The following is a 25718-nucleotide window of genomic DNA, read 5'->3' as shown; positions in this document are numbered from 1 at the left end:
AGGTAATGCTACTAGCTTTATTAGATTCCTGGTGTGGCACTGTGGGTTAATGCGCTGAACTTCAAGGTCAGTTTGAACCACAAAGTTGACAATTCAAGTTTATCAGCTGCTCCTCAGAAACCCTATACAGGGTCCCTATGCATCTGCACTGATTTCACGTCTCTTAACAACAACACTTGCTTTATTGGAATGAGAAGGAAATAGGTTCCTAGAAGATACACAGCTGGTAAGTGATGGAGTTGGCATCTGAACACAAAGCAGTGTGACCCCAAAGTCCACTTTTTAACCCGTGACAGCTCTTTCCTTAACCTAGGAGGGCAGCAAGTCGCTAGAGCTGGAAATACTCGGCCTTTTATTTATAATCCATATATCAACTTTTTTATGATTCCCAGGCCATTGAGCAAGTAGTTTAGTGGTTACACGTTGGGTTGCTAACTTCAAGGCCAGCAGTTTGAGACTTTCTGCTTTACTGCCTTGGGAATCCTATGCAGGGTCACTCTGAGTTGGAACTGACTCAATGGCACATCACCACCACTATCACCACCACCATCAGGCCCTTGAGCTGGTTGTTGCTATGTACATTGGAGTGGGCTCCAACTCATAATGACTGTGCACAACAGGATGAAACTGTGCCCAATCCTATGCCAACCTCACAATCATTGGCATATTTGAGCCTATTTTTACATTCGCTATGTCTGCCCATCTCATTGAATGTCTTGCTCTTTCCCACTGACCCACTACTTTGCCAAGTATGGTGTTCTTCTCTAGGGATTGGCCCCTCAAACTGGTTAAAGTCAGATTATATAAGATTCTGAAAAAAGTAGCTGAATCCATATCCCATTTACAGTAGAACATCTGGCAGCCCCCTAGACTTCCCAGGGATCCTTGAAGGGGTCTGATGTTTCCTTAGTTACATTTGCTTTTGTGTTTCTGCAGATTCTTTCTCTAGTCTCTGCTTTTTTCCCTTTATACATCATTTTGTCCTTTAGAGGACTACCACTTCTTCCCTTCCACCTCCAAGTTTTTCTACATCCAGTGGTACCACAGAATCAAGACCTGTGTGGTAGATTTTACTGTTGGTTTTAAGTAAAAAAAAAATCATCACTTTTTTTAACCTGATGAACAACATAAAATGGGATATTGAGTTATTTTGTTTTTTAGTGATCCTGTTTGGGTGATACAAATGGTTATGCACTCAATTGCTAACCAAAAGGTTGGAGGTTTGAGTCCACCCAGAGGCACCTCAGAAGAAAGATTTGGTGATTTACTTCTGAAAAATCAGTCATCGAAAACTCTATGAAGTGCAATTCTTTGACACACATGGGGTCACCATGAGTTGGAATTGACTCAATGGCAATTGGTTTCTTTCTTCAAAAGCCTTAGCTGTCATGCTTCCGGGAACATTTCACTGTTGTCTCTTCTATTTGGGATCCTAACTTATGTCATTTTCTTCTCATGTCCTTTCCTAAGTCATCTCCTTTGCTTCATAGTTTGCTTTCCCTAGTTACAAAAATTTCTGTTCATTTATTCTTCTCATTCCCAGTCATGCCCTGAAGTCTGTCTTTCTGCACTCAAACTGGCAAATAAAAACATTTTGTTCAACTAAAACCTTTTTCTCCCCTTAGGATTTTACTCTTTACCTGAAAATGTTTGCCTTCCTCCTACATTAAAGTAAATGTGAAATAAATATATACCTTTAAAGTACATATGGAATATTTATAAGAGCACTGGGGGATTGTTTCGACATGCCTGATTGAAGACCTTTTTGCTTAAATGTGCGCTACTTTGGTTGCTAATGTGCGTTCGTGGTTCTGGAATAAAATTAGCAGGTACATCATGCTGAGGATCACAGTAGAAGCAGGTTTCCAGCAGACTGGGACAGTACTCTCAGAAGAGATGACATCTGGGCCTGGCTTGGAAGATCAATAAATTTGATTAGAGTTTGAAGGTGTTCCTATGGACACACTGACTCAGCATGGATCTTGCCTCATGAGCAGTGGTGGTTGTATTGATGGCAGGCTGTTCTGTTCACTGTGATTACAAAAGGAAGAGTAAGTCTCAGGAAATGTGAAAATTCTAATTCTCCCAAATGAGAAAGGAATGCTGCAAAACTATCTTAAAACACGATGTCCTTTACCCACTATGTTCAAGGCTTTATTTTACTTGGGGAGCTCTGGTAGTGTAGTGGTTAAGAATTGGGCTACGAACCACAAGGTCAGCAGTTTGAAACTACCAGCTGTTCTGTGGGAGAAAGAGGAGGCTTTCTGCACCCGTAAAGATTTATGGCCTCGGAAACCCTTGTACAGGGTCACTATGAGTCGGAACCAACTCCACAGCAAACAATAACATGATAACTTTGGGATCAAGGGAAGATTTAATGTCCTTTGGAGGTGGAAAGAAACAGACCTACACAACAAAAGACAGAAGGGTCAAAACACACAAACACCAGGATACTTTCTAGAAGCTAAAAAAATCTTAGACTAATTAGCCTTTTGGCCGATTAGACACTGATTAGCTGTTAATTTCCCTTTGCCCAGGACAGTTCCTATAACATGCATCTGCTTTTTCATACCAACATTTCCTTCCTCTTCTCTTCCATTTTTCACTGAAGAACCTTGTCATAGGTCAGTTTACATAGAGTACCCATCTTACCTCTCAGAGTGAAATAACCCAGGATCATATTTTCATTATACTAGCATAGTGGTTATGAATCAGACTGCTAACCTCAGGGTCAGCAGTGCGAAACTACCAGCTGTTCCAAGGGAGAAAGATGAGGCTTTCAGCTCCCATTAAGATTTACAGCCTCGGAAACCCTGTGCAGGGTCGCTATGAGTTGGAACAAACTCCATTGCATATAACAACAACAACAACATCAACAACCTGTATAGTGATGGCTCCTGGTATGGTACTGTAGGATTCACACTGGGCATTGAGCCATAAGGTCAGCAGTTCAAACCCACCAGCTGCTCCTCAGAAATCTTCTGTAGACACTCTATGAGCCGGAAAAGACTCTATGGTACTTAACAACAACAACCATCACTATAATGATGATCTATACATTGATTATTCAGTGGTAGAATTCTTGCCTTGCATTTGAGAGATCTGGGTTCATTTCACAGCGTGGCACCTCATGTATTACCCATGTGTCACTAGAAACTTCCATGTTGCTGTGATATTGAACAGGTTTCAGCAAAACTTCTAAAGTGGAATATAGAGAAAGAGTCGGTGATCTACCTCTGAACATTGGCCAATAACATCTGTATAGATCACAATGCTCAGGTCTACAGCACATCATGGGATGGCGCAGAACTGGTCAGTGTTCCACTCTGTTGTATGTGGGTTTGCCAGGAGTCAGGAGCCGATTCAAAGGCAGATAACAATATAAGGATAATACTTATCATCTGCTACTTATTAAGGGTATTTATGTAGTAGTGCCAGCCACTGTGTTGAGAGCTTTCCAACCTTTCTTTTTTCTGTAAAATTTATGTTTTATTGCTGGATAATTTAAGTCATTGGTCACATTTGTTCAAACACATAAATCTGTTGAGGTGTCTATTTGCTCATTTACAGATTCATTCATTCACTCACTCATTTATGAGACAGTTTAGTACTATACTAGTTGTAAAAGAAATAGACTGTTAGAACTCAGGAATGACCAACCATTCATTTTAAGAGGTAAAAGGGCTTTGAAGTCATGAAAAGCGAAGTTTGTGTGTGTGTGTGTTTTTTTTTAATTTTATTGTGAATTATGTGATATTTTACATGGGAGAACATTAGTTTTACATTCATCCTATCGAATATCGTTTCATTGCCATGGTTACAATCCCTCCATGCATCATCAACAAACCAAAGGGTATATCTTACAAGCCTGCCCCCCCACCCCCACCCCTGGTTGTCAGCACACAGCCCCTCTCCCTGTCTGGGTTTAAAGTCCCCAGCTGCTCCATCACTCCGTGTCACTGTCTCTGCCTCCATCTCAGGGATCACTGCTTCTCTGGGTAGGGTCCCGCTCTCCGCTCTTCTCCCTTCATGGTCCCAGGTACCTCTGCTCCTAGACTGCAAAGTTAATCACTCCCCTCCTTGCTACAAAATGTCTACCTTTACATTTACAACCCTCACAGTCAGTCCTGATAGCAATTATTCACCATTGTACCACAAGAGACCTGTCCGCATTTCCTTTCATCTGCCCCACCTAGACAGATTGGATACTACTCAGTGGAGATTCTATCTTCCTCCATGCCCTCTGGATCTAGGTTCCCTCTTGAAAGCTTGTAAGCCAGTCACTTCTTGCCTGAAAAGCATATTTTGATTGACAGAGAAGGAAGGCTTAACTGTACTGCTAGATGAGGGTGAGTCAATAATTATCCACATTCTGGCTGTAGAATTTATTTTAATAAGCTTTTAGAAAGGACAAATATATCACTTTTCAACATAGTCTGCTTGCTTTTCAATACGCTTTGTCCACCTGTTAACAAGATTTCCTGTTCCCTTATTAAAACATGTTTTAAGCTGAGCTTCAAGCCACAAAGACAACGCTGTCTTCATTTCTTCATCAGAGGGGAATCTTTGTCCATGAAGGGCTGCTTTCAGGAGACCAAACAGGTGAAAGTCCAGTGGAACAAGATCAGAACTACAGGAAGAATGCTTTAACATTTCAAAACAAAGTTTTTGCAGAGTGTCAACAATGTGGGCAGAGGTATACAGAGGACATATATCGTCATGCAAGATCATGATGCCCTTGGGTAGCAGTTCTCTGTGTTTACTCCAAAATTTAGGCTTCAGCTCTTCAGTGAGCATCTCACTGTAAGGAGCACTGTTGATTGTTTAAACTTTTTCCTGATAGTGTTCCAATATGGCCCTTGACAATCCCAGAAAATGGTAAGCATCAATTTTCTAGCTGATGGTTGACTTTTGAACTTTTTCTTGATTGGCAATTGAGGATATTTCCATTCCATAATCGGCCGTTTACTCTCATGCTTGTAGTGATGAATCCACGTTTTATCATCAGTAATATTTTTAAAGAAACCTTCCTTCAAATATTGTTCCACATTTTGTTTGTAGTTGTCCCAGTGCGTCTGTTTATGCTCTTCCATGAGTTGGTTCGATTCCCATCTTGTAAAAAACTTTTTTTGAACCCCAAGTCTGTTGTGGATTATTTAATAGCCACAGCCATAGCTGATTTGCAAATGATTTGCCACATACTCCATAGTCACTCTTCTATTTGACAGAATCATTTCACGGGCATGCTCAACATTGTCATCAGCCTGGATGTGGATGGGTATTTTAACATAACCAGAGTACGGATAATTTTTGACTCACCTTCATATTTTTTTGAATGTCTTGTCTTTTTCTAATATATATATTTAAGACTCCTTACAAAATACATGAAGCACATGTAGATTAAAAAAAAAGGATAAAGGTAAGCCAGGTTATTACAATTAAAAACAATAAGTTAACATGAAGCAGTGCTGATTTAATTCTTCAAGGACAGAACTACATCTCTCAATTGATATTAGGAGGACTGTGTTTAAAGTAGTGAAGGAAGACCCACCATCATTTTTATAGTAATGCAAAAATAGAATTGCTTAGGGTTATTTCTTAAACCACAGTGTGATTTGACAGAAGTGATTTGCTGGGGTGGCCTTAATCTATGTAATTTAGGCTACACACAGTTTTCTCTAGAGTAAATTTAAGAAAAGGATGAATGTTGCATTTTGTAGGTAATCCTCTAACTTAGCCTGTAAATTCTCAGGAATTTTAAAAAGCTCAGGGCTGGAGTGTGAACATGAGAATACCCTCAATGTCAAAGTAGTAATGTTTATAAGGTGCAGATACAACCATTTGCTAACTGTTGTCTAACCAGTGTTTGGTGGCCTACTTTAACAGAAATATTGTAACCAGAGCTGGTGATGTGTTAGTAAGAGGAATCATGGTGTGGCACTGTAGGATAAGCATTGGACTGCAAGATCAGTTTGAATCACAAGGTTCATGGTTCAAACTCACCAGCTGCTCCTTGGAAACCCTTTACAGTCTTTATAAGTTGGAACCAACTTGACTGCACCTAACAACAACAATAGCAACAATTAATAATGTCATTTTGCAGCTGAAGTAATTGAGTCTTCTCAAGCTTATGAGGCAATCCATATTGGATCAAAATTATAACTCATTAATATCTCTTGATAATAGTGCCTACTTGCTGAAAGCAAAGAAGATATAACATACTGATTAAGCTCATGACTACCGCCTTGACTGTGAATTGCATCTCATTGTAAAGAAAACAAAAATCTTCACAACTGGACCAGTAACTAACATCCTGATAAATAGAGAAAAGATTGAAGTTGTCAAAGGTTGCATTTGGCTTGGCTCTACATTCAACACTCCTAAAAGAAGCAGTCAAGAAATCAAATGACATATTGCGTTAGGCAAATTAGCTGCACAAGACTTCTTTAAAGTGTTCAAGAACAAAGGTATCAGTTTGAGTACTAAGGTGCGCTTGGCCCAAGCCAGGATATTTTTAATTGCTTCACATGCATGTGAAAGTTGGACACTGAATTAAGAGAAGAACAGGCAAATCTGTCTTGGAAGAAGTACAGCCAGAATGCTCCTTAGAAGTCAAGGAAAGCGAGATTTTGTCTTCTGTACTTTGGACATGTTATCAGGAGGCCCCTGGAGATGTTATCATGGAGTCTCTAGAGAAGAGCATCATGCATGGTACAGATTAGGGTCAGTGAAAAATATATATAATCCCCAACAAGATGGATTGATACAGTGGTGGCAGCAGTGCACTCAAACATAACAACAATTGTGAGGATGGTACAGGACAGGGCAGTGTTTCACTCTGTTGTGTGTAACGTAGTTATGAGTTGGAACCAACTTAATGACACCTAACACCAATAACAACAGCATTATCTTTTAAAGGAGCCCTGGGGTGGTACTGTAGGATAAGCGCTGGACAAGTAACCATAAATTCAGCTGTTGAAATTTACAGCAGCTCCTCGGAAGAAACATGAATCTTTCTGCTATCATAAAAATTTAGTTTCAGAAATCTATACGGATCACTGTGAGTAGAATCAACTCAATGGTAATGGGTGAGTTTATTATCTTTTGAGGACCAACACCTTTGCACCTGGTGGCAAGAACCAAACTAAGATTTTGAATTTATACTCTATCCTGGCCTTGAAGCTGACTCTGATAGGAAGATACCATTTTTTCTTGACTTTTAGCAAATCTGCTGCACAAGACTTTTTTAAAGTGTTGAAGAGCAAAGATGTCAGCTTGAGGACTAAGGGGTGCCTGATCCAAGCCATGGTATTTTCAGTAACCTTATATGCATGTGAAAGCTGGACAGTGAATAAGGAAGACCATAGAAGAGTTGATGCTTTTGAGTTATGATGTTGGAGGAGAATATTCAAAGTGCCATGGGCTGCCAAAAGAACCAATAGATCCATTTAGGAGAGTGCTCCTTGGAGGCCAAGATGGCTAAACTTCGTCTCTCGTACTTTGGACATATTGTCAGGAGGGACCAGTCACTGGAGAAGGATATCATGTTTGGTCAGGTGGAGGGTCAGAGAAAAAGAGGAAGACCCCCAATGAGATGGATCGACCAAGTGGCAGCATCGATGAACTCAAGCGTGGCGTCAGTAGTGAGGTTGGCCCAGGATTGGGGAGTGTTTCATTCTGCTGTGCATAAGGTCACTATAGGTCAGTACTGACTTGATGGCACCTAACAACAACAACAACAACTAACAATAGTCCCCACATTTCTGGTTTGAGAACAGCATTTAGTATGTGTTTATAGGTATTTCCAGCATTAGATTAAGCCTACTGCAATTAGAAATGGGTATTCGTCTTTTCTGAGTCCCTGGATGGTGCAAATGAATAATGCTCTCGGCTGCTAACTGGAAAGTGTGAGGTTTGAGTCCACCAGCGGTGATTCGGAAGAAAATTCTGCCTGTCTACTTTGGAAAAATCAGACATTCCGAACCCTATGAAGCACAGTTCTACTCTGATGCACATGGGGTTGCCATGAGTTTAAATTGACTTGCTGTCAACTGGTTTAATAATTATTTTACAAGAAGGAAGATGAATGTGGATGTAAAACTGAGAAATAAACCTAATTCTTGGCTTTTTTTCCTTAGGTCTTAACTAGATAGCATTTCAAAGATGTTCTGATATGCTCCAGGGTAAATATTGAAAGATGTGACCATCTAGGATTGTCCTTTGTACTTGAATTGCTTGTTTTGCTCCTGTGATCACCATTCAATCTTAGCATCAGGAACAACCAGGCTCATTTTATAGAGAACCAATGCCTGGGAAAGGCTGGACACTGGGCAGGCAGGTGGAGTTGAGTTCTGCCTCTATGTATCATTTGACTTAGCTTAACCCTTTATGCCACTCATTCTCTAGTTTCTATAGCCAAGATAGATGCTCTTTCACTCTTCTTTCTGCTCTTTGCAGTTCTTGGGATGTCTTGAATCATTTTGCCAACTCCCCCAGTACTTATTTCCTGGATAATTTTATTTGGTCTTTAAGACATAGCTCAGGTATCACATCCTTTAACGAAGTCTTATGTGACATCCTTGTCTCCACAGTTCCCAAGCTGGCCTTTTGCTTAGCACATACCATAGTGTTGTATTAAATGCTGCTTGTGGGTTTGTAGACCCAGTTGACTGTGGGTTCTATGAGAGCAATCCTGTGCCTTAGCCATCTTGGTTCACTGTATGGATACTTAAATGAAGATGTATTGAACCGACAGGGGTGAATGTGAAGATTGAGCTCTTTTAACAAAAACTCTCTAAATGAATGCCTCACCGGAATCCCTTGGGTTCATCTGATCTAAGGCTTGATTTTTTGCACACCACATTTGCCTGGCCTTGTGATCATGGTATCTGACCAGTGATATAATTGTTGATGATAAATTGGAACACTCTGGCTTCTGCCTTGCTGATGCTATGCTCTTGTTTCCCTCTAGGTCAGAGGAAAGTGTTTGACCTCCCTTTTGGAAGCTGCCTCTTTCGCAGTGATGTGTATGACAATGGGTCCTTGTTTCTCTATGACAACTGCACAGCGTGCACCTGCAGGGTAAGGTGGCACTGAGGGGCTGCTGCCTAACAATGGTATGCTTTCGGGGTCTTCGTTGTTAGCATGCTAACCAGAAGTGATGATATGCTATTGGGAGGAGGCATTGTTGATGCCATTTTATGAATGAAATCCATAGGATAATGATCCTGTTCTATGAATGAAATCTTACTCAAGGTCACAAGGAAGTTATGACCTTGAGTATGAGTCATAACTTCAGAAAACCAACAAGTGACCTCTTAGTGGTGAGAATCAAGACAGACCTTGGAAGGTCTGTCTGTAGGAACGTTCGCAAATCAGACAAATACATGGGTCAGAGTTGCTGGGCTCTAATTATCTGAGTTGAATTATCTAGTACCCTTGACAAAGAGCATGGCTTTAATTACATCCTGAAGAAGAGAACAGCATAGATTTCCAGCTCACCACAAAAATAAATCTGGATGTTTGGGGAGAGAGTATTTATGTGACGCTCAGTGTGCCGTTTCTTAAACCAGGCATGGCTCCCTTTCCTCTAACGACATCTGGAAGTCTAATGACTGGTTAAAAAAAAAAGAGTTCCACTGCTCCAGATGTTTAAATGGACACATGGCACACAGTCATAGACTGTGCTTGTACCGTAATATTTGTGGAGCAGTATTTTATCAAATAAGCATTTATTACAAAGAATTTCATTGTTGAGTGCTGTGAAGTTGGTTCCGACTCATAGTGACCCGCCGTAGGTTTCTGAGGAGCGGACTGGTAGGTTTCAACCACTTACCTTTTGATTAGCAGTCCAGTGCTTATGCTACAGCACCACACCAGGACTGTCCTTTTTAGGTTCTGTCTTTTGTAAGACATAAGTTTAGCATTATTTATATTGGTACTGATGGTTATTGTTTTGTTTTTAATATCTAAAGGAGTAAAGAGAGGAGGGTTGGAAATTTGCTCAATGTTATGAGTCAGTAACTAGGATTAAAGTTCAGAATTTCCTGATTATTGAGGCATGATTTGCTAAGTAGCATGCACTACTTCATGGGGGGTGGGACTGGGTAAGGCTGAGCTATCTGTTCCTTGGCACCAAACACAGAGCAATTCCTCAGGCTGAGAATACTTTCCTGAGGTTCCTTCCCCTCTCCTGTGGTTTGTATGATAAACATATAGCAACTCCTTCTGTTTGCCTTGGCTTTCCGCCTCAAGACCTCTTTGCCCCTCTAAGAATTTCACTAGTTACAGCTTTTTACTTGGATACTAAGTCTTTGATGAAGCACATCACGTTCCCAATTTTCTTGATTGCAGGAAAGGCAGGCATCCTGTGAATGGGAATTAGTTATGCATGGATTCTCTTAGAGATGAATAAGCAATATGTCCATCAAGCAGTGTAATTAATCCTGTTCTTTCAAGAGGGTTGCTTTCAGTGAATGGATTCACAGTTATCTTTGGGAAATGGGATGCTTGAAGAATCAGGCTGCAATCTTATGGAGTAATCCGAGTTATTTTCTAACTGTTAGAGCTCACCTCTCTAGCATCCTCATTCAAGGCTCCTCACAATTTACACCACAAAATACAGGGAACTGTCTAATAGTTCTCAGAACACAATAAGGTTACATGACTTTGGACCATCAAACTTTCTGGTTCCTCTTCCTACAGTATCTTTGCCTTCCTCACATTTACAAATTTATATGAGCAACTCCTCTTTTTCCACAATAGTCCATCTCAGAGGTTACCTCCTTTGGACAGGCTCAGAGAGTCTGTCTGGAAAGGTTACCCACCTAGATAAGTAATCATTCTATCTTCTCTGCTACCTCTAGAACTCTACCAATTCTGTTTTTCATATTATAACACATATTTGCATACATGGTTACCTCCTTTCTTACCCTGTGAGCTCCTTGAGGACAGAAGTCCATATTCTCATTGTATATCCTGTTACTGGTGTAATTGGTACATTATTTGAGAATTATCGAGCACCTTTGTTTTTCATACCCAATGTCAGGATACATGTTTTGACAAAGGATTAATTTTTTTCTGATCTATGAATTGATTTATAATAATTTCTATGTGCCAGATGCCATGCCAGGTCTATCTCATTTTTTATATAAACCCCACAGTACTGGTGTGGCACTGTAGGATAAATGGACTGCAAGGTCAATTTGAACCACCAGGTCGGTGGCTCAAATCCACCAGATGCTCGTTGGAAACCTTATATAGGGTCGCTATGAGTCAGAACTGACTCGATGGCCCTTTACCACAACGACAATAGTCTGAGAGGTAGGTATTCTCATCTCCATTGTTAAAGATGAAGAATCTGAGGCTCAGAGAAATGACTTTACTCAAATATGCAACCTAATAAATGAATAGGAATTCTAACTTGGTCCTGTTTGACTCTGCTTTATCCACTACATCATGTGGCTGTTGTTGTTAGGTACCATTGTGTTGCGTCTGATATATACAACAGAACAACACACTGCCGGATCCTGCATCATTCTCACAATTGTTGGTATATTTGACCCCATTATTGTAGCCATTGTGTTAATCCATTTATAAATTTCATAGGTTACAGCTTTTTTGATGAAGCACACCGCATTCCCAATTCCCTTGATTTTGGGAGAACTTTTTTACAGACCCTCTACTTTACCACGAATGAAGTCTTTTACAGGGACTCGTCCCTCTTGATTGCATGTCTTGCTATCATCACTTTGAAGAAGAGTGCTCTGAGTGTGCTTCTTATATATGATATAGCTAGAACTTAAAAATAAAGAGTATCAAATGCCATGATTTTAAAAAGAGGTATCTCGTGGTCATACTAACTTAGATGAACATGTCAATTTGTGTATAGTATGTATGGAAGGCACATCTTGAAGTCATAGAATGAACATAACGTTGCAAAGATCTGTTCACATAAAACTGCTTGTCTCTGTCACAGAAGTGAGTTCTCTCTCAAAGTTTGCTAGTAGGGCCTGGGTCTTGGAGCTGGGTTTGGTTGCATTTCTCTGTCATTGGTCTTGCTCTGACTAGACACTTTGGTGGCATCACTGATCTACCCTAGAACATATCTCTCTTTCATAGTATCATCATAAATATTTGGCTTTTACCTTCATTCCAGCCCACGTCCAGGAGAAATTCTATCTTGTGACTAGGGAATTAGAGAGGTTTATTTTCCTTAAGCAGTTCTAAACCTTTCTTGAATGTGTAGTTAAATGAATTAATATATAAAATTAATTTGGTTGTTTCATTTATTGTACAGCATTTAAAAAGCAATCACACAGTGCCTCTTGAAGTTAGAGATATAAATATGCCACACTCAGAGGTTAGGGTTAAGATCTATATTGGAAGAAGTACAGCTGGGGTGCTCCTTGGAAGTCAGGAAGCCCAGACTTCGCCTCTCATACCTTGAACATATTGTCAGGAGGGACCGGTCACTGGAGAAGGATATCATGTTTGGTAAGGTGGAGAGTCAGAGAAAAAAAGCAAGACCTCCAGCGAGATGGATTGGCAGAGTGGCAGCAACAATGGGCTCAAGCATGGCAACAATTGTGAGGTTGGCCCAGGATTGGGCAGTGTTTCGTTCTGTTGTGCATTGGGTCACTATGAGTCAGTACTGACTTGATGGCACCTAACAACAACAACAACAATAACAGGGGTTAAAGTTATACTACTCACAGCAGAACTCTAGAACCCAGGTCTAGTTTTGGAATTGTTGATGGGGTGCTTTAGTGATCAAAACATACTAGAGGAATTTCATTTTGAGATGGAGCATCCATTATTAATTTTTACTCTTTGATCAAAACTATTCTGTCTGTCTGCTAAATGCCCATAAGGTGGTGTAAAGCCATGGAAGAGACCCAAAAGAACACTGTTAATGCAGGACATGAAAAGGTAAAAGGGGGCAGAAGGAGGAATCAGGGTCACATATAGTGACTTGGCTTTCTTGGCACTCACTGGCCAGAGTAGAATCATAATGACTTTTAAGGATTTGATTCTAAGCCATTGGAATATAGAGTATAGATCAGGCCCTTCGTATCACCCTCTTATTCTAGTCCAGATTTTTAGTCAACAGCCTTTTTAAATGAATGAATTATTTATCACAATAAATTGAAACATGGTACCTATAGAGTATGTTTTAAAGAAGTCAGATGGTCATGGGCTGTTAAAGAAAGACTAAGTAGGATGTTTGTTAGACATAGAAATCAATTTTAATGTCCTGTTTGCCTTTTGGCCTTCAGGATTCTACTGTGGTGTGTAAGAAGAAGTGTTCCCATCCTGGCAGCTGTGACAGAGACAAGGAGGCCTGTTGTGAAGAGTGCCTCCTGAGAGTGCCCGCAGAGGAAAGAAAAGTGTGCAAGTTTGCCAACAAAATTTTCCGGGTATGTAATGAACAAAGCTCATGTGAACTGTCATACTGACTTTTTTTTTAAAAAAAAAACACTTTTTGTTGTGAATTGAGTGAAAATTTGAAGAGAATGTCACCTGTTTTCAATTCAACAAATGATACACTTTATTTCATCTCAATGACTGCAGTTCCTTCTATATAACAACAATTATCCCACTTTCTCCTGTTGTTCTTATTTCTAGTCCATCTTTTCTCTATTACCGTCCTTTCTCAATGTTGTCCTTAAGCAAATGGTGCCCTTTTGATCTTCAAAAATTTGCCATTCTATGGTGAGCATACCTTACTAGTGTTGGCTCCCCCTACCCCCCCATCTAGCTATCCACTACTTGGCTGGTAATTGGCCAGAAGGGTGAGTTGAGTGACCTGAATGATGGTTGAGAGCCACAGTCTCAGGTTCCTCCAGTCTCTTTCTGACCAATAAACCTGGTCTTTCTTTCATAAGTTTGAGTTTTGTTCCACATTTTCTCCTACTCTCTCCTGGATCTTCTAATGCGATCCCTTTCAGAGCAGTTGGTAGTGATAGGCAGGAACTATCTAGTTCTTCTGGTCTCAGAGTTGTGGAGAGTGATGGTTACATGTTCCATTGGTCCATTGGACTAGTGGATTCCAAGCATCCTCAAATTTTCATCACTCTTCTTTCTTCCACATGTGGAGAGACCTATAGGTGCACTTCAAATGGCTGTTTATGAACTTTGATGCTACTCACCAAAGTAGGACATAGAACATTGTCTGTGTGGACTATGTTATGCCAATTAACCATGATATCCCTTGAGTCTATGGTCCTGAGCCCCCAGACCCAGCAATTCATTGTCTTAAGATATTTTATAATATCTGAGAAGTTTTCTTCATTTGTCCTGTTTCATACTGACTTTTAAAAGCTCCAAACAACATGTTGATTGGATTTTCCATGTTTTATAGTATGTGTGTGTGTATACATGTAACAAATAGTCAAGAATATGTAGGGGTAGAGTAGTCATTGTTTGAAAAGATGCTTTTATTGATTCTGTTTTTAATGAAATATTTCTAAAAATCTATAAGAAGTGGTGGTTGTTTCAATATGTGGCTACCCTAATTTGTAACAATAAACACACACATAAAAAAATAATAACCAAAATCAACACCGTATTGTACCTTCTCCAATAATTAGAAAAAGAGCAACAAATAAACCTACAGTGACCAGAAGAAAAAAAAAAAAGGTAATACTTCTTAGAATAGAAATAAATGAAACAGAAACAATAGAAAGAATCAACAAGACTAGAAGCTAGTTCTTTGAAAGGATTAATAAAATTAATAAAATTGACAAACCCCTGGAAAATCTAACAAAGGAAAAGAAAGAACACAAATACAAAAGGAAATAGATGACATCACAACAGAACCAACTAAAAGTTAAAAAAAAAGAAAAAAATGTGCTTGTGTTTGAGGTGAAAAGGATACCCCATGGGTAGTGGGTGTCTTAGGGTAGGTTCTCTAGAGATGCAAAACCAGTGACACCTATCTCTGTATATAGAGAGAAGTGTATATCAAGGAAATGACTCACACAGTTGTAGAGGTGGGCACATCCTAAGTCTGTCCCAATATCAGCAGGTGAGACTTCAGGCGTGCAGGATGGACCGGTAAAATGGTAGGCTGCTGACAACTCTTAGGATTAGCAGGCAATAGATTAGGCTACTGGAGCCCAAGACCAAAGAGTTGGAGGTGGAATGACCAGTCAGATGCAGGAGCCAGACCCAGCAAAAACCTTCTATTCGATCTCATCATGGGGTAACTACATCTTGGCTGCCAAACCACTGAGAATCCTGGCCCAACTGAAGTTGACACAAAACCTTCACTGTCACAGATGGTGTGTCTGTGGTACCTGGATTCCTGAAAGGTTCCCTTTCAGTTGGAGCTGCCCAATGACTCTTTAAGATCCCAACCATACTATAGTTTGATACTTTAAGGGGCTTTTTAAAAGCTGCCTTTTCAAAAAGAGACCTTGTCATTTGGCAAATGTTCAAGGGGGGTATCCACGGGGTAAGTGACCAGCAAGTCCGTGAGCAAAGGTGAACAAGCCCCGTTCCAACTGAACCCAAGTGCTCCCTCTTCGCCATCAGATATTTCCGGTGTACTTCAGGTGTGTTTCACATAATTTTCTGATGTCCTTGAGCGGGAAACTGTACAGTGACCATTGAAACTTCAGGATTTAAGATTGTTGGCTTTGTGCAACGCATCTTCCATCTAGTCCAGTTCTCCAGGAGTGAAAGGAGTGCCTCTGTACTTGAAGAAGGTGTTCTTCATTTTGACTTTTGGAGAATTAAAGCATGATACCATGTGAATGCAGAGTCTCTGAATTCCCTCAAAATCAGAAGCTCCTGAGGCATGTTGCTCCTACCCAGATTCCCTATTGTACTGCTTTTGAAACTGATGGAGGTAGAAGGTTTGGTTCTTATGGAATCCGTGAGGAGACATGCTGTGGGTGCCCCAGGGCAGAGCATACATTTGTTGTATTTTTACTTGCCACTCATGTGTCCATATTACCTAAAGTCTCCCTTGGTCTCCAGAGTACCCAGATGGAATAGATTCACCCTCATGTTGGTGTTGTGTGAAAGACACTTTTGATTTTCCTTGTAAGAAAGTTCCTTTTAGTGACTGAGGTTGACATAATTTACAGAGTCATCCTTGAAACAATGAGCACCAGAAATATGTATCTAGAGAACTTGGAACTGCTTGTTGTTGTTGTCAGGTGCCATCGAGTCGGAACTGACTCATAGCGACCCCATGCACAGCAGAACGAAACCATGTCCGATCCTGGGCCAACCTCACTACCGCTGCCACACTTGATGCCATCAATGATGCCACCTGGCTGATCCATCTCGTTGGGGGTCTTCCTCTTTTTCTCTGACCCTCCACCTTACCCAGCATGACATCCTTCTCCAGCTACTGTTCTCTCCGGACAATGTGTCCAAAGTAGGAGAGACGAAGCTTAGCCATCTTGGCCTCTAAGGAGCACTCTGGTTGTACTTCTTCCAAAACAGATCTATTGATTCTTTTGGCAGTCCACGGCACTTTCAGTATTCTCCTCCAACACCACAACTCAAAGGCATCAATTCTTCTATGATCTTCCTTATTCACTGTCCAGCTTTCGAATCCATATGAGGTTACTGAAAATACCATGGCTTGGGTCAGGCGCACCTTAGTCCTCAAGCGACATCTCTGCTCTTCAATACTTTAAAAAGTTCCTGTGCAGCAGATTTGCCCAATGCAATATGTCGTCTGATCTCTTGACCGCTGTTTTCACGAGTGTTGGAACTGCTAGGTGTCCTTTAAGACAGATACCTTTAGATCTTTCTCTCCTAACAAATAAAAGTTACAACAGTAGTTAGCTCTTATAATGTCTTCAAAAGCTGAGGAGGACTTGTTGTCATCAGAGATCTGATTTCTTTTTCTTTGACAAATCCCTTAGATCCACAGAGTCAGGAAGGAATCCTGATTTTATTGTCAGACCTGACTCTTGCCTGTAATCTTTTCTCCCACCAACAAGGATGCATATAACTGTGTGTTCAAGGGTACAGTCTCCTTGTGCCCCTGGCCATTTGGCACTTGCAATGAGTCGAATCAAGTTTTCAGACAGGCCTTTCAGGCCAAACAAGAGTCTAAGAAATATGTTCCAAGGTGATACCCTACATTTTAGAAAGATAGTACTTTATCTGAGTGCTTCTTGGAATATTCTGCATGGGCTCAGCATTTTAAATGACTTACAAATCAGATGTCTGCCTGGATACTTAGAGTCTTTGAATTCCTCTTCTTTGCATATCCATGCCCTGTGTGGTCTCGAACAATGGCACATCTGGGAATAAACTAAACCTCTCTGCACATCACAATTAAACTACTGATGCCCAAGATAGCCTAAACATTTTGCACAGGGGAAATTAAATTTTTGTTATTGCATCATGTATGAAATTTCATATTTGACTCTCATGCAGAGTGAAAAGAAGTAAACAGTGCATGAAGAGGAAGATGAAAATACCACCTGACTAGACACACAAACATTCTTTTTGAATCCTGAGAAGGGAACACACATGTAGTCTCATACACAGACATACACATGTGCGTGCACACACACACATGCATATACACGCACACCCATATACACGCACCCCCAAATCCTCACTGATCTTCATCTAAAACCTGACTGGGAGTATAGAAACCTTAGAGTCTCTTAGTCTAATGATGGAACAACTTAATCCAGGTAAGGGATGCTTTCCTCAACAGAGAAACAGCTGTCTGCTGGATTTGCTCCTCCCTGCCTCCCGCTGATGGCAGAATCCTGTGCTCTCTCCCATAGGATGGAGAGATGTGGTCCTCTGTTAACTGCACCATCTGTGCTTGTGTGAAAGGCAAGACAGAGTGTCGCAAGAAGCAGTGCGTTCCCATCAGCAGCTGCCCTCAGGTACAGGCTGATTTTTTCGTTATTGTCAAGTCTTGGGAAATGTGTTATGTATGGCATGACCCCACATTATCTTTCGAACATAGAAGCCTGATCCCTCAAAGTGTTCGATTTCCCCAACAGCCAGCATTTCTTTGCGAAGTCTACCTCCTGCTTTTTTACAGTTCTAATTCTAGAGTCCTGGTGTGGCGCTATAGGGTAAGTGCTCTACCTCAAGATTAGTTTGAAGCACAAGGTCGGTGGTTCAAACTCACCAGCTGCTCCTCAGAAACGCTATACAGGGTTGCTATGAGACAGAACTGACTCGACAGCACTTAACAACAACAATTCAGATTCTAGTCTGGTATGAAAATATGTCTTACCTTATCCTTGTCTGAATTCATCTATTTCTGGTTTGTTTCCACCAATTCTTTGATTTAACTTCCCAGACTCCTGATATATCTGCTCTCTTCTTTTACTTTTCTGGGTTTTCGGTATGACATCATATTCGTCCTTAGCTTTTTCTCCTTTGTCTCTCTTTTCTCAAACTAGAGTTTTCTTCTAGTAGCCGTTTGATGTAATATGAGGGGGCTTCACAAAGTTGGTTGAAAATGGAAATTGAAAGATAATGGAAAATTTCCACAAATTTTTGAAGTCCCCTTTTTGTTGTTGTTAAGTGCAGTCGAGTCGGTTCCAACTCATAGTGACCCTGTACAGGGTTTTGAGGAGCAGCTGGTGGGTTTGAACTGCCGTCCTTGTGCTTCAAGGTCCAGTGCTGATCCACAGTGCCACACTTAATAAATTCCCCAAGAATCTTCTACTGCCTAGCAACAACCCACAGGCCCTTTACCGAACTGTCTCCTCTCTTATTCTGGCCTGCGTCAGAGCCGCAGATGGAACTAGTGTTCCATCTTATGGAAATTACTCTTTTCAGAGACCCGTAGTTCCAGCGCATTGAATAAAGTACTCATTATCTTTTAAAGTATGAGCTTCATTGAATTCACCTCAGCAACTTGAAATCTTTCAAGGTTTTGTGCATTTTGGGAAAATGTCAAACCTATTCAGTACCTTCCAGTAAATTAAAAAACATATCCATATATTCAGGACATGTCCTCCTTCTCTGATAAAGAAAGCTTTTAATTTTATTCACATCTGCTATTATTATAAACAAAAAGTTGCTGTTTTTATTTGAGTGCCAAATGAGGTACAGAAAAAACAACAGCTGTTGCTATTGCACAACTGAATAAAGGAGGGAGAAAAAAAAAATAAAAGAAAGAAAGAAAGAAAAAAAACCTAATTAGTCTTGCTTTAAAAAAACCTCAGACATAAAACCGCACATAAAAGAAGAAGAAGAAAAAAAAGGATATCCAATAAATAGATTCCAACTTGGTCTGCTTATAAATATTCATTGGGAAAAATGGGATCACATCATTTATGCCAGTCCTTGGGGAACCTTCACTGCTAATGAACACTTGCAGCACATGTTAGTAATAATGGGCTTCCTTATACTACAAGACACAAACAGAATGCTGTGCCAACCTGGTGGTTCAAGTAACTAGCCTCAGCAGGCCAGTATGGATCTTCCAGCTTCACTTGAATTCTGCCACTATTAGTGAGGTGGTGGTTTTTATTGTCCTCTTGCTGTGAGAAGGTTACTGCTCTGCATTTCACCAGCATCTCATTAGCATTTTTTCAAAGTGAACCACATTTGGGCCAGGAGCATCCCTCCCTCCCAAAGATGCCCTTTCCCCAGTCCTACTGCCTCCACATCTTGTCAAAGCTTGTCAGTGCCTGGCTCCTGCCTCAGGGCCACCTTTGTGTTTCTAGACAGCTTTCCAACTATTCCTCCGGTTCACACTTTCCCTTCTCGGGGCCAGCACAAGGTCCTTGGAAGATAACTTACCACCACCATGGAGAGCCTGTTAAAAGCTTACTTGCTTTCCCTTGCATTGCCTGGGGAAAATTTTTAAACAACAACAAAAAAGAATCAGCAACTTATATTCTTCACTTCCTACTTCCTGGCTACTATACACCTTTTTTTTTTTTCTAGAAGACATGTCTTGTTGAAGAAGAATTTTATGTCTGGATTTCTACAGTCTTCTCTGCCAATTCCCCAAGAGGCAAAAGAGAGTCATTTGTGAGAAGGGCTGTGAGGGAGGTTCCAGTGGGGACTGGGTGGTTGTAATGCCATCATCACATCATTGCTAACATGTGCTAAGACTTTCTCTGCAGTCCCCGGGCTCAGCCAATTAATGCCGTGGTGTGCCTCAGAGTGGGTGCTCCTTTGAGACACATTCTGCAGATGAGGTTGCAACATCCTCAGAGTACCAGAGTTAGTTATGTATAACCCAAATAGTTTAGCTTCATAGTATGTGCTCAATTTACTGTTCACCTAGTCCTGGTGGCACTGTAAAATAAGTACTGGACTGCTAACTACACGGTTGGTAGTTCAAACTCACCAGCCACTCCATGGGAGAAAGATGAGACTTCTGCTCCTGTAAGGATTTACAGCTTCAAAAGTCCTCTCTAAATGTTCACTATGAATCAGAATTGACTCGATGGTAGTGGGTGGGTTTGATTTGCTTTGGTTTAATTTAGAGTTCTTAACAGCTCCTATCTCATTTTTCCTGAAGAAGGGAAGCTGGCAAATTTTGCTAGGGTGCGGACTGAGGGAATCATTTTGTTACATTTTGTTACTGTTGCTTTGGCTTTCAGTAGCAGAACACTCTTTGCTTAGAGTACCTAAGTCCTGTTCTTCTTTGGTTACCATGCTGTGGACCTAAGCTGATATTATTGGCTTTGTCCTTAACTCCTTTCGGACATGAGAAGCCAGAGCACAAGTTGGTGCCAAATAGAAATAGTTAACAGATCTCCAGGTATCTAGGCAACATGCTGTGATATCCCAATCCATGGGATTGCTGAACAGAGCTGAGTTTTAAGTCTCATTCAAATTGGTCATAGCCCTTAGTGGACTATTTGAGGTCTAGCTGATATAAATGTCCATTAATAATTGGAACCTGAAATGTACAAAGTATATGTCTAGGAAGACTGGAGTCATCAAAATGAAATGGAATACATAAAGATCAATATCCTTAGCATCAGTGAACTGAAATGGACTGATAATTACCATTCTGAATCAGACTGTCATATGGTTTACTATGCCAGGAGCAACAAATTTAAGATGAATGCATCAATTTAATAATGAAAAAGAAAATTTCAAAATCTATCCTGAAATAAAATACTGTCTTTGCCTAAAAGGAAAATCAGTTAATACCATTATTATTCATACTTACACACCAACCAGTGAAGTCCCTGATGAATAAGTTGAAAAATTCTACTAACTACTTCGGTTTGAAATCGATCACATATGTATTCAAGATGCAGTGATAGTTACTGGTGATTAGAATGCGAAGAAAGTTAGAAAGAAAGAGGAAGGATCAGTAGTTGGAAATATGGTACTGGTGATAAAAAAAAAAAAATGCTGGCGAAATCATAAGAAAATTTTATAGGACAAATGACTTAATCATTGCAAATACTTTTTTTCAACAGCATAAAAGATGACTATACACATGCACATGTACCTCACCAGATAGAATATACAGGAATCAAATTGTTTACAACTGTGGGAAGAGACAATAGAGAATCTCACTATCATCAGCCAAAATAAAGCCAGCGCAGACTGTGGAGCAGACCATCAATTGCTCATCTACAAATTCAGACTGAAGCTGAAGAAAATTAAAACAAGTCCATGAGAGCCAAAATATGACCTTGAATATATTCCACCGGAATTTAGAGACCATCTCAAGATTGTATTTGATGCATTTGACTAGACACTAATAACCAAAGTCCAGAAGAGTTGTGGGATGACATCAAGAACATCATGCATGAAAATAGCAAAAGGTCATTAAGAGAGAGAAAAGAAAGAAAAGATCAAAGAAGATGTGAGAACATACAAAAGTGAAATCATCTGAAAGAATGTTGAAGCAAAAGAGCTGCACTGAAAATTTCAAAGGGCAGTTTGAGAAGACAAATTAAAGTATTATAATGAAATGTGCAAGCACCTGGAGTTAGAAAACCAAAAGCGAAGAACAAGCTCAGCATTTCTCAAACTGAAAGAACTGAAAAATATTCAAGCCTCGGGTTGCAATATTGAAGAATTCCATGGGCAAAGCATTGAGAGGTGCAGGAAGCATCAAAAGAAAATGGAAGGAATGCAGAGTCACTGTACCAAAGAGAACTGGTTGGCACTCAAACCATTTCAAGATCACAAACTTATGGTATTGAAGAAATAAGTCCAAGCTGCAGTGAAGAAATTTCAAAAACAAGTCTCCTGAGATTGTTGGAAGACAAATTGAAATATTTCAACAAACTGTTGTAGCACTGGAGGCACTTACTTATTGATGCCAGGAAATTTGGAAGACAGCAACACGGTGAACCAATTGGAAAAGATCCATAGCTGTGCCCATCCCAAAGAAAGGGGACCAAACAGAATGTAGAAATCATTGAACAATGTATTTAATAACACATGTAAGCAAAATTTTGCTGAAGATAATTAAAAAATGGCCGAACAGTATTTTTACTGGGAACTTCCAGAAACTCAAGCCAGATTCAGAAGAGGACTTGGAACTAGGGATCTCATTGCTGGCCTCAGATGGATCTTGGTTGAAAACAGACAATAACAGAAAGATGTTTATTGTGTTTTATTGGGTGTTCAGACTTTTGACTGTGTGGATCATAGAAACAATGGATAACATTGGGAAGAATGGGTTTTCCAGATCACTTAATTGTGCTTATGTGGAATCTGTATGTAGATCAAGAGGCAGTAGTTAGGACAGAACAAGAACATCCTGAATGACTTAAAATTAGGAAAACTGTGGGTCAGGATACCATATTTCACCACACTATACCTAACAACAATAGTGCAATCTGTATGCTAAGCAAATAAACTGAGAAACTGAATTATATGAAGAAGAACATGACATTCTCAAGATTGGAGAAAGACTCATTAAGTGCTGTGGCACTGCTAACTACAGTGTTGGCAGTTCAAAACCACCAGCCACTCCTTGGAAACCCTATACAGGGTCACTATGAGTCAGAGCAGACTCAACAGCACATAACAACAATAATAACTTATGCTTGTGAAAGTTGGACCATGGAAGACCATAGAAGAATCAATGAATTTGAATTATGGTATTGGACAAGAATATTAAAAGTACCATGAATTGCCAGAAGAACAAACAAATCTGTCTTGGAAGAAATATAGCCAGAATGTTTCTTAGAAGTCAGGATAGTGAGACTTCATCTCTCATACTTTGGACATGTTATCAGGAAGGCCCAGTCTCTGGAAAACGACATCATGCGTGGTAAAATGGACAGTCAGCAAAAAATGAGGAAGACCTCAGAGAGATGGATTGACACAGTGGCAACAACTGGGGTCAAACGTAACAACCATAGTGAGGATGTCTTAGGACCATGCAGTGTTTTGTTCTGTCATGTTTCATTCGCTGTGAGTCAGAACCAACTTGATGGCACCTAAGTCCTGGTGTATCTCTATGGGCTAATGCGTTAGACTGAAAAGTCGTTTGAACTGCAAGTTCGGTGGTTCAAGCTCACCAGCTGCTCCTTGGAAACCATATACAGGGTCGCTATGGGAATTGACTCAATGACACTTAACAACAACAACAATGATAACAGCAACATATGCAGATGACACACCCTTGCTTACTGGAAGCAAAGAGGACTTAAAGTACTTACTGATGAAGATCAAAGACCATATAACCTTCAATATGGATTTCAGCTCAATGGAAAGAAAACAAAAATTCTCACAACAGTATCAATAAATAACATGATAAGTGGATAAACGATTGAAGTTCTCAAAGAGTTCATTTTACTTGGATCCACAATCAACAGTCATGGATACAATAGTCAAGGAGTCAAAATATGTATTTCACTAGTCAAATGTGCTGCAAAAGACCCATTTGAAGTGTTAAGGGGTAAAGATATTACTTTGAGGACTAAGGTATGCCTGACCCAAGCCATGTGAAAATGTATCATATTGTGGTGGCTTGTGGCTTGTTGTGATTCTGGAAGCTATACTATGGGTATTTTAAATAGCAGCAGGGCCACAGTGGAAAGGTTTCAGATAAGCTTCCAGATGAAGACAGACTAAGAAGAAGAAACGAACTACTTCTGAATATTTAATAACTGAAAACCTTATGAATAGCAGTGAAACACCATCAGATATAGTGCCAGAAAACAAGCCCCTCAGGTGAGAAGATACTCAAAATGCGACTGCTTCCTCAAAGTAGAGTTGACCATGATAACGCAAATGGAGTAAAGCCCGCGAGACCTTCATTTGCTGATGGGGCACAACTCAAAATGAAGAGAAACAACTGTAAACTTCCATTAATAATTGAAACATGAAATAGAAGAAGTATGAATCTAGGAAAATTGGAAATTGTAAAAAATGACATTGGAACACATAAACATCAATATCCTAGGCATTAGTGAGCTGAAAAGGACTGGTATTGGCCATTTTAAATCTGACAACCACATTGTTTACTATGTCAGGAATGACAAATTAAAGAGGAGTGGTGTTGCATTCACCATCAGAAAGAACATATCAAGATCTGTCGTGAGGTACAACGCTGTCAGTGATAGGATAATATCCATGCATCTACAAGGAAGACCATTTAATACCATTATTATTCAAATTAACACACCAATCACTAAAGCCAGTGAAGATGAAACTGAACAATTCTACCTAAACTTGTAGTCCTTGTGTGGTGCTGTGGGGTAATGTGCCAGACTGCAAAGCTGTTTGAACTGCAAGGTCAGTGGTTCAAGCTCACCAGACACTCCTCGGAAACTTTATACAGGGTTGCTATGGTTCATAATCAACTTGATGTCACTTAACAACAACAACAACCAACTTCATGGACTGCAAAGTCACTTGAACCACAAGGTCAGTGGTTCAAAATCACCAGCTTCTCCTTGGAAATCCTATAAAGGGTCGCTATGGATCAGAGCCAGCTCAAAGGAACTTAACAACAACAACAAAACCAACTTCGTCATTCTGAAATTGATCAAACATGAAATTAAGATGCAGTGATAATTACTGGTGATTGTAATGCAAAAGTTGGACACAAAATGGAAGGATCAATAGTTGGAAAATACACCTTGGTGATAGGTTAGAAACAATGCTAGGGATCATATGATAGAATTCTGAAAAACCAATGATTTGTACATTTCAAATACCTTTTTTAAACAACACAAAAGGTGAATATACACATGGACCTCACCAAATGGAATACACAGAACTCAAATTGACTACATCTGTGGAAAGAGATGGTGGAAAAGCTTCATATCTTCAGCCAAAACATGGTCAGGGGCAGATTGTAGAACAGACCACCAATTGCTCGTATGAAAATTCAGAATGAAGCTGAAGAAAATGAGAACAAGTCCATGACAGTTAAAATACGACCTCAAATAATCCCACCTTAATTTAGAGATCATCTGAAGAACAGATGTGATACATTAGACACTAAAAACCAGAGGAGTTGTGGGATGACATCAAGAAAATCATGCAGAAAGAAAGCAAAAGGTCATTAAGAACACAAGAAAGAAGGAAAAGTTCAAAATAGATGTCAGAAGAGACTGACACTTGCTCTCTAGCACAGAGATGCTAAAGCAAATGGAAGAAATGACGAGGTAGAAGAGCTAAACAGAACATTTCAAAGGTCAGCTCAAGAAGACAAAATCAAATATTATAACGAAATGTGCAAAGATCTAGAGTCAGAAAACCAAAAAGAAGAACACGCTCAGCATTTCTCAAGCTGGGGGAACTGAAGAAAAAATACAAACCTCAGC

At 40.0% G+C, this 25718-nt stretch overlaps 1 protein-coding gene across 1 annotated transcript in view; it reads left to right on the top strand.

Annotated features, from left to right (window-relative positions):
* The window catches only part of BMPER (BMP binding endothelial regulator), a 410362-nt gene that overhangs the window by 233298 nt on the left and 151346 nt on the right, over nucleotides 1-25718 (top strand). The window contains exons 8-10 of the mRNA XM_006832140.1: nucleotides 8972-9081; nucleotides 13278-13418; nucleotides 17769-17873. Of these exons, the coding sequence (XP_006832203.1) occupies nucleotides 8972-9081; nucleotides 13278-13418; nucleotides 17769-17873 (356 nt within the window). The remainder of the gene's footprint in view (nucleotides 1-8971; nucleotides 9082-13277; nucleotides 13419-17768; nucleotides 17874-25718) is intronic.

This window comes from Chrysochloris asiatica, unplaced genomic scaffold (assembly GCF_000296735.1).
Source record: "Chrysochloris asiatica unplaced genomic scaffold, ChrAsi1.0 scaffold00006, whole genome shotgun sequence".
Classification (NCBI taxonomy): domain Eukaryota; kingdom Metazoa; phylum Chordata; class Mammalia; order Afrosoricida; family Chrysochloridae; genus Chrysochloris; species Chrysochloris asiatica.
Note: the sequence above shows the minus strand (reverse complement) of the source record. Positions and strands in the feature narration are given on the sequence as shown.